The sequence below is a fragment of the Ictalurus furcatus genome, chromosome 16 (genome assembly GCF_023375685.1).
Source record: "Ictalurus furcatus strain D&B chromosome 16, Billie_1.0, whole genome shotgun sequence".
In the NCBI taxonomy this organism is placed as follows: domain Eukaryota; kingdom Metazoa; phylum Chordata; class Actinopteri; order Siluriformes; family Ictaluridae; genus Ictalurus; species Ictalurus furcatus.
Window position 1 is genome coordinate 4,095,205 of NC_071270.1, and position 13,636 is coordinate 4,108,840.

The 13,636-nt window shown below is 39.7% G+C and overlaps 2 protein-coding genes across 28 annotated transcripts in view; both read left to right on the top strand.

Moving 5' to 3' along the window:
• Positions 1-13,636, top strand: part of LOC128620528 (protocadherin gamma-C5-like) — a 197,290-nt gene that overhangs the window by 77,427 nt on the left and 106,227 nt on the right. For 2 of the 27 annotated variants that reach the window (XM_053645610.1, XM_053645634.1), the window contains exon 1: positions 9,574-13,630. The exons of 24 other annotated variants lie outside the window; for them this stretch is intronic. In XM_053645610.1, the coding sequence (XP_053501585.1) occupies positions 11,186-13,630 (2,445 nt within the window). In that variant the 5' untranslated portion in view covers positions 9,574-11,185. One more of the 27 variants, XM_053645613.1, reaches the window with a different exon arrangement.
• LOC128620539 (protocadherin beta-16) lies at positions 2,540-6,293 on the top strand. The gene has a single exon (XM_053645676.1). The coding sequence runs from the start codon at positions 3,051-3,053 to the stop codon at positions 5,505-5,507; it is 2,457 nt and encodes an 818-aa protein (XP_053501651.1). The 5' UTR covers positions 2,540-3,050; the 3' UTR covers positions 5,508-6,293.

Genomic DNA, 13,636 nt, shown 5'->3' on the forward strand with positions numbered 1-13,636 from the left:
CAAACATCATTCCAGAAAATTCTCCAATCGGTACAACCGTGGCTGTAATTAATGTAGAAGACGCAGATTCTGGTAAAAATGGGCTCGTGCAGTGTAAAATAAATGAAAATATACCATTTAAAATAGAATCGTCGCTTTCTGATTACTATGCATTAATTACAGATGAAACTCTTGATCGAGAAACTATTGCTGAATACAACATAACCATTCTGGTATCCGATCAAGGAAGTCCTGCACAACTCAATAACAAAACGATCAATGTTAAGATTTCCGATGTGAATGATAATCCACCCGTATTCAGTTCTGACGAGTATAAAACATTAGTTACTGAAAACAACTCTCCGGGTGTGGCTGTGCTGACTGTAAAAGCGAGCGATGCTGACTGGGGACCAAATGCGCGACTGTCGTATTTTTTGGAGGATCATAATATACAGGGCAACCCAGTGAGTTCTTTAGTCTCAGTAAATTCAGAGAGCGGGGTTATACACGCAATCAAGGCCTTTGATTACGAGCAAATGAAAACTGTCAGCTTTAATGTGACAACCCGAGACGGAGGGTCGCCTCCTTTAAGTTCTGAAGTCACAGTGGCGATCATCGTTCAAGATCAGAATGACAACGCGCCACAGGTTCTCTACCCAGTACAGACTGGTGGCTCTGTGGTGGCTGAGATTGTGCCTCGTTCAGCAGATGTCGGCTATCTGGTCACTAAAGTGGTGGCTGTTGATGTGGACTCTGGACAGAATGCTTGGCTCTCCTACAAACTCCAGAAAGCCACAGACAGGGCGCTGTTTGAAGTGGGAGCGCAGAATGGAGAGATACGAACTGTCCGCCAGGTCACTGATAAAGATGCTGTCAAACAAAAGCTCACTGTAGTTGTGGAGGATAACGGACAGCCATCTCGCTCAGCTGTAGTGAACATCAATGTAGCTGTAGCGGACACTTTCCCTGAAGTGCTCTCAGAATTCACCGACTTTACGCACGCCAAACAATATAATGATGACCTCACCTTTTATTTAGTTTTAGCATTAGCTGCTGTTTCTTTCCTTTTCATCACAACTGTAGTAGTTATAATATCAGTAAAGATTTACAGGTGGAGACAATCGCGTGTCTTCTATCAATCCAATCTCCCAGTTATTCCGTACTATCCTCCCGGTTACACAGACACAGGAGTTACTGGAACGCTGCCGCACATGTATAATTATGATGCTTACATGACCACGGACTCGAGGAAGAGTGGCTGTAAATATTCTACACTTGGAGGACAAAGTGTTTTAGTGATGGACCCGAGTTTTACAGAAACTATGCAGCGCGCGATGAGAGAAAAAGAATTCCAGCATGACTCAGAGTCACCAGAAGTGGTAAGCAGTAAAGCTTTAAATCTCTAGCATGTCAACGTCTATTTGAAATACGTCTTGAAATGGCAATGTACGGGATGTGATTGGTTTAAATATAGTTTACACGTTTTGACACGTATCTTAGTTATTGTCTTCTTAGCGAAACTCACCTTTACATTTATTACATTCATTCATTTAGCAGACGCTTTTATCCAATGACACTTACAAATGACAAAAAACGGGCAAAGCGATATGTCAAGTGGAAAACAATACAAGTAGTGCTACAATACAAGATTTTTAAGTAAATCTTAAGAAAAGTGAGCAGAGTAGAGGTGTAAGTGCCAGTACAATGTTTTTGTTTGTTTGTTTTTTTGTTTGTTTTTTGAAGTCTATTAAATATCCCTTGTCTTTATTTAGACTCAGTAAAGTTTCACATTTCTTTCAATCGTCTTAAAGTACAATTCACTTGTTTTACCACATCTTCTCAACAACCTTTTTGTACACAAATATATTCTAATCGATTACGGTCAAAAGCTTGTGTTCTCTCATTCTAATAATTTTTTACGAGCATCGCTTATCGCTACAAGTGGACTAGTATACCATCACTGAGCATGCGCAATAAGAACCAATGAGAAGAAGGAAATATATGCCAAATTAAATATCCACTTCACACAAGTAAATATAACAATAATATATGGATAAAAGCGTCTGCTAAATGAATAAATGTAAATAAATGTAACCAATAGATGTAAGTAATGGAAATATGAAACAAGGCTCCTACAAGCAATAATAACATTACTTATTGACTTATCTAAAAAGGTATTTCGTTTTTCCGTCGTAATGAGCATTCCAAACGCTCGTTCACAGTTGAGTGTTTAATATTATATTATTGCTTAATATACAATATGTTTAAAAATAAGTTTGAAATAGAACTGAAGAGCTAATGTCCAGACATGACTGATATTTATATTTAATAACGTATATATTTTTGTTGTAAATTTTACCCTGTACACGGTTGCATCTTTATTTAACCTGTTTCAATTGGGTGACCTTGATTACACAAATACAGTTTTAATATTTCCGTCTGCTGCGTTCATCTCCGTGGTACTGAATTAGCTCCAGTCTTACTCACTACCAATTTGATCTGGTAATCTTTTAAACACGACTTAGCAGTAGTGTTTCAACACTGCTGGTTTATCAGTGTGAGGTGTTCAAATTAAAGTTGAAATACATTTACATTTGTAAAAGAAACTGTTTAGCTCTTTCTGGACATATCCCAAACATATCCACGTTAGTGTTGGCAAGGTTTCATTGCTTGTTCTTTTAAAATGTGACGGCAAGTTTGATTAGTCTGGTATATTTTAGCTCTTTCCGTTTCAATCACAGATTACTATGAAAGCGTTTGCCATTATACGTCTTTCCTAGTGTTTCATGATGATTTGGGATGTATCCTAAGGGACATATGGCTGTTACATACAAGTGCATTTTCAGCATTCATACTCTAAGGGCCGCTATTGGACAAGATTCGTGTAGAATGAAGCTGAAAACAACACAAAATCCCTCCTACTTACCGTTTTATTAATGAGGGAACAACGATTTATTTTTGCTGTTCTGACAAGAGCAGACTGCATCAGATTCTGCTTTTCCGTTACATGAAGCTTTACATTTCACAATTTTTCTATTTAACGATAATCAGAGGATCACGTCGCTGTCAGTATGGTTTATTTGCGCTCGTGTGTTGCTTCTTGGCATCGTCGGATGACTACAGCACCGCTAAAATGGCAGACTGTGTTTTTTATTTTCTGTGTTTACGGGATGGACTTCGTCTTTTGTCAAGCGCGATATTCAATTCCAGAGGAGACTCCAGAGGGATCATTTGTAGGCAACATCGCCAACGATTTGGGAATAGAGATAAGTAGACTTATTTCTGGAAAAGCTCGGGTTGTAACAAAGGGCGGCCGGCAATATGTCGAACTGAGCAGAGACAAAGGCACCCTCGTAGTGAAGGAGAGGATAGACCGAGAGGAGCTCTGCAAGCAAACAACGCCCTGCAGCTTCAGCTTTGATCTGATCATGGAAAACCCCATAGAACTGCACCGGGTGACTGTGGAGGTTCAAGATGTAAATGACAATGCACCTAAATTTCCTAAAGGTACTGTCAATTTACAAATTAGTGAGAACACAGAAACGGGGACGCAATTTCTTTTAGACAGCGCTGTAGATTTGGATGTAGGAGTAAATGGTATTGAAAGTTATTTGATTAGTCAGACGGATCATTTCAAGTTGAAAATAAATAATGAAGCTGACGGCAGTAAACATGTAGAAATGTTGCTGCAGCGCGAACTGGACCGAGAAGAACGTGATGAGCTAAAATTAGTTCTGACTGCATATGATGGAGGATCACCTAAAAAATCAGGCACAATGCAAATTCATATTGCTGTATTAGATGTGAATGATAATGCCCCGGTGTGTAAACAATCAGTTTATAAAGCGGAAATCATAGAAAATTCCCCCACTGGTACAGTCGTGACTGCAGTAAGCGCCACTGATGCTGATGAAGGAATAAACGGTCTAGTCTCATACTCGATTGCTCAGGCAAGTGTAGAAGCCAGGAATGTTTTTGACATAAACACGGAAACAGGCACGATTACAACTTTACAACGTTTAGATTACGAGAACGAAATAGGTTATCAACTAAATATTAAGGCAATGGACAAAGGTGGGCTAAAAGATATATGTAAAGTGATTATAGATGTCATTGATGAAAATGATAATTCTCCATCTATACAGCTTATGTCATTTTCAAACGTCATTCCAGAAAATTCTCCAGTCGGAACAACCGTGGCTGTAATTAATGTAGAAGACGCAGATTCGGGTAAAAATGGGCTCGTGCAGTGTAAAATCAATGAAAACATGCCGTTTAGAATAGAATCGTCGTTTTCTGATTACTATGCATTAATTTCAGATGAAACTCTTGATCGAGAAACTATTGCTGAATACAACATAACCATTCTGGTATCCGATCAAGGAATTCCTGCACAACTCAATAACAAAACGATCAATGTTAAGATTTCCGATGTGAATGATAATCCACCCGTATTCAGTTCTAACGAGTATAAAACATTAGTTACTGAAAACAACTCTCCGGGTGTGGCTGTGCTGACTGTAAAAGCGAGCGATGCTGACTGGGGACCAAATGCACGGCTGTCGTATTTTTTAGAGGATCGTAATATACAGGGCAACCCAGTGAGTTCTTTAGTCTCAGTAAATTCAGAGAGCGGGGTTATACATGCAATCAAGGCCTTTGATTATGAGCAAATGAAAACTTTCAGCTTTAATGTGACAACCCGAGACGGAGGGTCGCCTCCTTTAAGTTCTGAAGTCACAGTGACGATCATCGTTGATGATCAGAATGACAACGCTCCTCAGGTTCTCTACCCAGTACAGACTGGTGGCTCTGTGGTGGCTGAGATTGTGCCTCGTTCAGCAGATGTCGGCTATCTGGTCACTAAAGTGGTGGCTGTTGATGTGGACTCTGGACAGAATGCTTGGCTCTCCTACAAACTCCAGAAAGCCACAGACAGGGCGCTGTTTGAAGTGGGAGCGCAGAATGGAGAGATACGAACTGTCCGCCAGGTCACTGATAAAGATGCTGTCAAACAAAAGCTCACTGTAGTTGCGGAGGATAACGGACAGCCATCTCGCTCAGCTGTAGTGAACATCAATGTAGCTGTAGCGGACACTTTCCCTGAAGTGCTCTCAGAATTCACCGACTTTACGCACGCCAAACAATATAACGATGACCTCACCTTTTATTTAGTTTTAGCATTAGCTGCTGTTTCTTTCCTTTTCATCACAACTGTAGTAGTTATAATATCAGTAAAGATCTACAGGTGGAGACAATCACGCGTCTTCCATCACTCCGATCTCCCAGTTATTCCGTACTATCCTCCCGGTTACGCAGACACAGGAGTTACTGGAACGCTGCCGCACATGTATAATTATGATGCTTGTATGACGACTGACTCGAGGAAGAGTGGCTGTAAATATTCTACACTTGGAGGACAAAGTGTTTTAGTGATGGACCCAAATTTTGCAGAAACTATGCAGCGCGCGATGAGAGAAAAAGAATTCCAGCAAGACTCAGAGTCACCGGAAGTGGTAAGGGAATAATATTTCAATTTAAAGCATGTCAACGTTCATGTGAAATATGTCTTGAAAGAGATATGTACGGGACATGTGATTGTTCTAAATTCAGTGTACATTTTTTACGCGTATATTAGGTCTTGACTTCTTTCAGAAATACTCTGCTCTAACGTCTATGAAATATTCTTTGACTTAATTTCAAGTGTCACATTTCTTTCAGTCGTCTTACAGTACACTGCACTTGATTTACCCCATCTTATCAACAACTTATTTGTTGAATACTGTACTGTAATCGATTACGGTCAAAAGCTTGTGTTCTCCCAAACTTGTACATCCTAATAACTTTTTCCGTGAGTCGCTTAACTCTGCACGTGAACTAGTATACCATCATTGAGCATGCGCAGTAAGAACCAGTGAGAACAAAGGAAATATATGCAACGTCAAATGTTTACTTAACACAAGTAAATATAATAGTAGATGTAAATAATGGAAATCTGAAATATGGCTCATACAAGCAATAAAGACATTACTCGCTGACTTTTCTAAAAAGTTATTTCATTTTTCCTTTGTAATGAGCATTCAAAGCGTTCGTTCACAGTTCAGTGTTTAATATTATAATATTCATTAATAAACAGCATATTGTTTATACATAAGTTTTAAATAGAACTGGATATCTAATTGCCAGAAATTACTGAAATTTATATTTAATAACGTATAAAAATAGTTTACATTTTATCCTATAATCAGTTTCATCTTTAATTAACCTGTTTCACTTGAGTAATGTTATTTAACATTTGGGAAATGCTGTTGTGCGTGTCGAGCAGGGGTTTGATATCAGAAAAGGCGCATGACGGGAATAAATGTTTTGTGTTGATAAAGTGCTTTCAGGAATGAGCATGAAGGACAAAAAATGACAAAAGAAACGTTTTGCGCATGAATTAAGGTTTACTAGTTCCGTCTGGCGCTGTCCATCTCTGTGGTGCTGAATTATCTCCAGTCTTACTCACGTCTACTGTTCTGTCCAGGGTAAACTTCTATACACCACTGAGATGTTGTGGTGTTTTTTTTTGTTGTTGTTTTGTTTTGTTTTTTTTTTTGTTTTGTTTTTTAAAAATTGTTGCTATATTAGTGTGACGTGGTTCAATTAAGCATGAAATACATTTGTAATAAAAAAAATGTTTTGGATTAGTCTATACATATCCCAAACATTTCCAGGTTGGTGTTAGAATGGTTTCATTGTTTGTTATTTTAAAATGTGGTGAAAATGCTGATTGGTGTGGAATATTTCAGCTCTTTCTTTTTAAATCACGCAGATTACTATAACAGATGTCACTATGATACGTTTTTCCCAGTGTTTCCTGATGATTTGGGATGTAGGCTAGGGGACATATGGCTGTTACATACAAGTGCATTTTCAGCATTCATACTCTAAGGGCCGCTATTGGACAAGATTCGTGTAGAATGAAGCTGAAAACAACCCATAATCCCTCCTACTGACGGTGTTATTAATGAGGAAACACCGAGTTCTTTTTCATTCTCCGGCAAGAGCAGATTGCATCACATTCTGCTTTTCTGTAATATTATGATCTGCTTTTCACCATTTATATTTTAACAATAATTAGAGGATAACCGCGCTGTCAGTATGGGTTATGTGCGCTCGTGTGTTGCTTCTCGGCATCGTCGGATGACTACAACACAGCTAAAATGGCAGACTGTGTTTTTTATTTTCTGTATTTACGGGATGGACTTCGTCTTTTGTCAAGCGCGATATTCAATTCCAGAGGAGGCTCCAGAGGGTTCATTTGTAGGCAACATCGCCAACGATTTGGGAATAGAGATAAGTAGACTTATTTCTGGAAAAGCTCGGGTTGTAACAAAGGGCGGCCGGCAATATGTCGAACTGAGCAGAGACAAAGGTACCCTCGTAGTGAAGGAAAGGATAGACCGAGAAGAGCTCTGCAAGCAAACAACGCCTTGCAGCTTCAGCTTTGATCTGATCATGGAAAACCCCATAGAACTGCACCGGGTGACTGTGGAGGTTCAAGATGTAAATGACAATGCACCAAAATTTCCTAAAGGTACCGTCAATTTACACATTAGTGAGAACACGGCATCTGGGAAACGCTTTCATTTAGACAGGGCTGTAGACTTGGACGTCGGTGTAAATGGTATTGAAAGCTATACGCTTAGTCAAACCGATCATTTCAAGCTGATAAATGATCAGGCTGTCGACAAAAAATTCGTACACATGGTTTTGCATCGTGAGCTGGACAGAGAGGAACGTAATAGTCTAGAATTAATCCTCACTGCATATGACGGAGGATCTCCTAAAAAATCAGGATCAATGCGAATTCATATTTCTGTATTAGATGCAAATGATAATGCCCCGCTGTGTAAACAATCAGTTTATAAAGCAGAAGTGAAGGAAAATTCTCCAATAGGCACAGCCTTAACTGCAGTAAGCGCAACTGATGCTGACGAAGGTGTAAATGGACTTGTCTCATATTTCTTTGATCAGGCAAGTGAAGAAGCCATGAGGATTTTTAAGATAAACTCAGAAACAGGCGCTATTACAACGTCAGACACTTTAGATTACGAAACTGAAAAAAGCTACGAATTAAATATCAATGCAATGGACAAATGGGGGCTGGCAGATACCTGTAACGTTATAATAGAGGTTATTGATGAAAATGATAATTCTCCCTCTATACAGCTTATGTCATTTTCAAACGTCATTCCAGAAAATTCTCCAATCGGAACAACCGTGGCTGTATTTAATGTAGAAGACGCAGATTCGGGTAAAAATGGGCTCGTGCAGTGTAAAATAAATGAAAACATACCATTTAAAATAGAATCGTCGCTTTCTGATTACTTTGCATTAATTACAGATGAAACTCTTGATCGAGAAAATATTGCTGAATACAACATAACCATTCTGGTATCCGATCAAGGAAGTCCTGCACGACACAATAACAAAACGATCAATGTTAAGATTTCTGATGTGAATGATAATCCACCCGTATTCATTTCTGACGAGTATAAAACATTAGTTACTGAAAACAACTCTCCGGGTGTGGCTGTGCTGACTGTAAAAGCGAGCGATGCTGACTGGGGACCAAATGCGCGACTGTCGTATTTTTTGGAGGATCATAATATACAGGGCAACCCAGTGAGTTCTTTAGTCTCAGTGAATTCAGAGAGCGGGGTTATACATGCAATCAAGGCCTTTGATTATGAGCAAATGAAAACTTTCAGCTTTAATGTGACAACCCGAGACGGAGGGTCGCCTCCTTTAAGTTCTGAAGTCACAGTGAAGATCATCGTTCAAGATCAGAATGACAACGCTCCTCAGGTTCTCTACCCAGTACAGACTGGTGGCTCTGTGGTGGCTGAGATTGTGCCTCGTTCAGCAGATGTCGGCTATCTGGTCACTAAAGTGGTGGCTGTTGATGTGGACTCTGGACAGAATGCCTGGCTCTCCTACAAACTCCAGAAAGCCACCGACAGGGCGCTGTTTGAAGTGGGAGCGCAGAATGGAGAGATACGAACTGTCCGCCAGGTCACTGATAAAGATGCTGTCAAACAAAAGCTCACTGTAGTTGTGGAGGATAACGGACAGCCATCTCGCTCAGCTGTAGTGAACATCAATGTAGCTGTAGCGGACACTTTCCCTGAAGTGCTCTCAGAATTCACCGACTTTACGCACGCCAAACAATATAACGATGACCTCACCTTTTATTTAGTTTTAGCATTAGCTGCTGTTTCTTTCCTTTTCATCACAACTGTAGTAGTTATAATTTCAGTAAAGATCTGCAGGTGGAGACAATCGCGCGTCTTCTATCAGTCCAATCTCCCAATTATTCCGTACTATCCTCCCGGCTACGCAGACACAGGAGTTACTGGAACTCTACCGCACATGTATAATTACGATGCTTGCATGACCACGGACTCGAGGAAGAGTGGCTGTAAATATTCTACACTTGGAGGACAAAGTGTTTTAGTGATGGACCAGAGTTTCACAGAAACTATGCAGCGCGCGATGAGAGAAAAAGAATTCCAGCAAGACTCAGAGTCACCGGAAGTGGTAAGGGAATAATATTTCAATTTAAAGCATGTCAACGTTCATGTGAAATATGTCATGAAATAGCTATGTACGGGACATGTGATTGTTCTAAATTTAGTTTACATTTTTTTACGCGTATATTAGGTCTTGTCTTCTTTTGAGAAATACTCAGCTCTGATGTCTATAAAATATTGTTTGACTTAATTTATTCTTCAGATTCAGTCAAGTGTCACATTTCTCTCAGTCGTCTTCCAGTACACTGAACTTGATTTACCCCATCTTATCAACAACTTATTTGTTGAATAAAATACTGTAATCGATTACGGTCAAAAGCTTGTGTTCTCCCAAACTTGTGCATCCTGATAACTTGTTCCGTGCGTCGCTTAACTCTGCAAGTGAACTAGTATACCATCATTGAGCATGCGCAGTAAGAACCAATGAGAACAAAGGAAATATATGCAACGTCAAATTTTTACTTAACACATGTAAATATAATAATAGATATAAATAATGGAAATCTGAAATATGGCTCATACAAGCAATAAAGACATTACTCACTGACTTTTCTAAAAAGTTATTTAATTTTTCCTTCGTAATGAGCATTCAAAGCGTTCGTTCACAGTTCAGTGTTTAATATTATAATATTCATTAATGAACAGCATGCTCTTTATACATAAGTTTTAAATAGAACTGGAGATGTAATTGCCAGAAATTACTGAAATTTATATTTAATAACGTATAAATATAGTTTACATTTTATCCTATAATCAGTTTCATCTTTAATTAACCTGTTTCACTTGAGTAATGTTGTTTAACCTTTGGGAAATGCTGTTGTGCGTGTCGAGCAGGGGTTTGGTATCAGAAAAGGCGCATGACGGGAAGAAATGTTTTGTGTTGATAAAGTGCTTTCAGGAATGAGCATGAAGGACAAAAAATGACAAAAGAAACGTTTTGCGCAAGAATTAAGGTTTACTATTTCCGTCTGGCGCTGTCCATCTCTGTGGTGCTGAATTATCTCCAGTCTTACTCACTTCTACTGTTCTGTCCAGGGTAAACTTCTATACATCACTGAGATGATGTGGTGTTTTTTTTTTTTTTTTTTACATTTTTTTTTATTGTTGCTATTTTAGTGTGACATGGTTCAATTAAGTATGAAATACATTCGTAACAATTTTTTTTTTTGGATCAGTCTATACATATCCCAAACATTTCCAGGTTGGTGTTAGAATGGTTTCATAGTTTGCTCTTTTAAAATGTGGTGAAAATGCTGATTGGTGTGGAATATTTCAGCTCTTTCTTTTTAAATCACGCAGATTGCTATAACAGATCTCGCTATTACACGTTTTTCCCAGTGTTTCCTGATGACTTGGGATGTAGGCTAGGGGACATATGGCTGTTACATACAAGTGCATTTTCAGCATTCATACTCTAAGGGCCGCTATTGGACAAGATTCGTGTAGAATGAAGCTGAAAACAACCCATAATCCCTCCTACTGACGGTGTTATTAATGAGGAAACACCGAGTTCTTTTTCATTCTCCGGCAAGAGCAGATTGCATCACATTTTGCTTTTCTGTAATATTATGGTCTGCTTTTCACCATTTATATTTTAACAATAATTAGAGGATAACCGCGCTGTCAGTATGGGTTATGTGCGCTCGTGTGTTGCTTCTCGGCATCGTCGGATGACTACAACACAGCTAAAATGGCAGACTGTGTTTTTTATTTTCTGTATTTACGGGATGGACTTCGTATTTTGTCAAGCGCGATATTCAATTCCGGAGGAGACTCCAGAGGGATCATTTGTAGGCAACATCGCCAACGATTTGGGAATAGAGATAAGTAGACTTATTTCTGGAAAAGCTCGGGTTGTAACAAAGGGCGGCCGGCAATATGTCGAACTGAGCAGAGACAAAGGCACCCTCGTAGTGAAGGAGAGGATAGACCGAGAGGAGCTCTGCAAGCAAACAACGCCTTGCAGCTTCAGCTTTGATCTGATCATGGAAAACCCCATAGAACTGCACCGGGTGACTGTGGAGGTTCAGGACATAAATGACAATGCACCAAAATTTCCTAAAGGTACCGTCAATTTACACATTAGTGAGAACACAGAAAAGGGGACGCAATTACCCTTAGACAGAGCTGTAGACTTAGACGTGGGAATTAATGGCGTTGAAAGTTATTCTCTCGGTCTTACCGATCATTTCAAGTTGAAAATAAATACTCAGGCTGACGGCAGTAAACATGTAGAAATGATTTTACAACGGGAACTAGACCGAGAAGAACGCCATGACCTGAATTTAGTTCTGACTGCATATGATGGAGGATCACCTAAAAAATCAGGCACAATGCAAATACAGATTTATGTCCTAGATGTGAATGATAATAAACCTGTATGTATAGAGACAGTTTATAAAGCAGAAGTGAGGGAAAATCTTGTAGCTGGTAGAGTCGTGACCGCAGTAAGAGCCACTGATGCTGATGAGGGAGTAAATGGACAGGTCTCATATTCTTTCGCCCAAGCTAGTGTAGAAGCCAGAAATGTTTTTAAGATAAACTCAGAAACAGGAGCGATTACAACCTTAGATACATTAGATTATGAAACTGAAAAAAAATATGAACTAAACGTCAAAGCGATGGATAAAGGAGGCTTGGCAGATACATGTAACGTTATAATAGAGGTTATTGATGAAAATGATAATGCTCCCTCTATACAGCTTATGTCATTCTCAAATATCATTGCAGAAAATTCTCCAATCGGAACAACCGTGGCTGTAATTAATGTAGAAGACGTAGATTCCGGTAAAAATGGGCTCGTGCAGTGTAAACTCAATGAAAACCTGCCGTTTAAAATAGAATCGTCCCTTTCTGATTACTATGCATTAATTACAGATGAAACTCTTGATCGAGAAAATATTGCTGAATACAACATAACCATTCTGGTATCCGATCAAGGAAGTCCTGCACTGCACAGTAACAAAACGATCAATGTTAAGATTTCTGATGTGAATGATAATCCACCCGTATTCAATTCTGACGAGTATAAAAAATTAGTTACTGAAAATAACTCTCCGGGTGTGGCTGTGCTGACTGTAAAAGCGAGCGATGCTGACTGGGGACCAAATGCGCGACTGTCGTATTTTTTGGAGGATAATAATATACTGGGCAACCCAGTGAGTTCTTTAGTCTCAGTGAATTCAGAGAGCGGAGTTATACATGCAATCAAGGCCTTTGATTACGAGCAAATGAAAACTTTCAGCTTTAATGTGACAGCCCGAGACGGAGGGTCTCCTCCTTTAAGTTCTGAAGTCACAGTGAAGATCATCGTTGAAGATCAGAATGACAACGCTCCTCAGGTTCTCTACCCAGTACAGACTGGTGGCTCTGTGGTGGCTGAGATTGTGCCTCGTTCAGCAGATGTCGGCTATCTGGTCACTAAAGTGGTGGCTGTTGATGTGGACTCTGGACAGAATGCCTGGCTCTCCTACAAACTCCAGAAAGCCACAGACAAGGCGCTGTTTGTAGTGGGAGTGCAGAATGGAGAGATACGAACTGCCCGCCAGGTCACTGATAAAGATGCTGTCAAACAAAAGCTCACTGTACTTGTGGAGGATAACGGACAGCCATCTCGCTCAGCTGTAGTGAACATCAATGTAGCTGTAGCGGACACTTTCCCTGAAGTGCTCTCAGAATTCACCGAATTTACGCACGCCAAACAATATAATGATGACCTCACCTTTTATTTAGTTTTAGCATTAGCTGCTGTTTCTTTCCTTTTCATCACAACTGTAGTAGTTATAATATCAGTAAAGATCTACAGGTGGAGACAATCGCGCGTCTTCTATCACTCCAATCTCCCAGTTATTCCGTACTATCCTCCCGGTTACGCAGACACAGGAGTTACTGGAACGCTGCCGCACATGTATAATTATGATGCTTGCATGACCATGGACTCGAGGAAGAGTGGCTGTAAATATTCTACACTTGGAGGACAAAGTGTTTTAGTGATGGACCCGAGTTTTACAGAAACTATGCAGAGCGGGATGAGAGAAAAGAAATTCCAGCAAGACTCAGAGTCACCGGAAGTGGTAAGG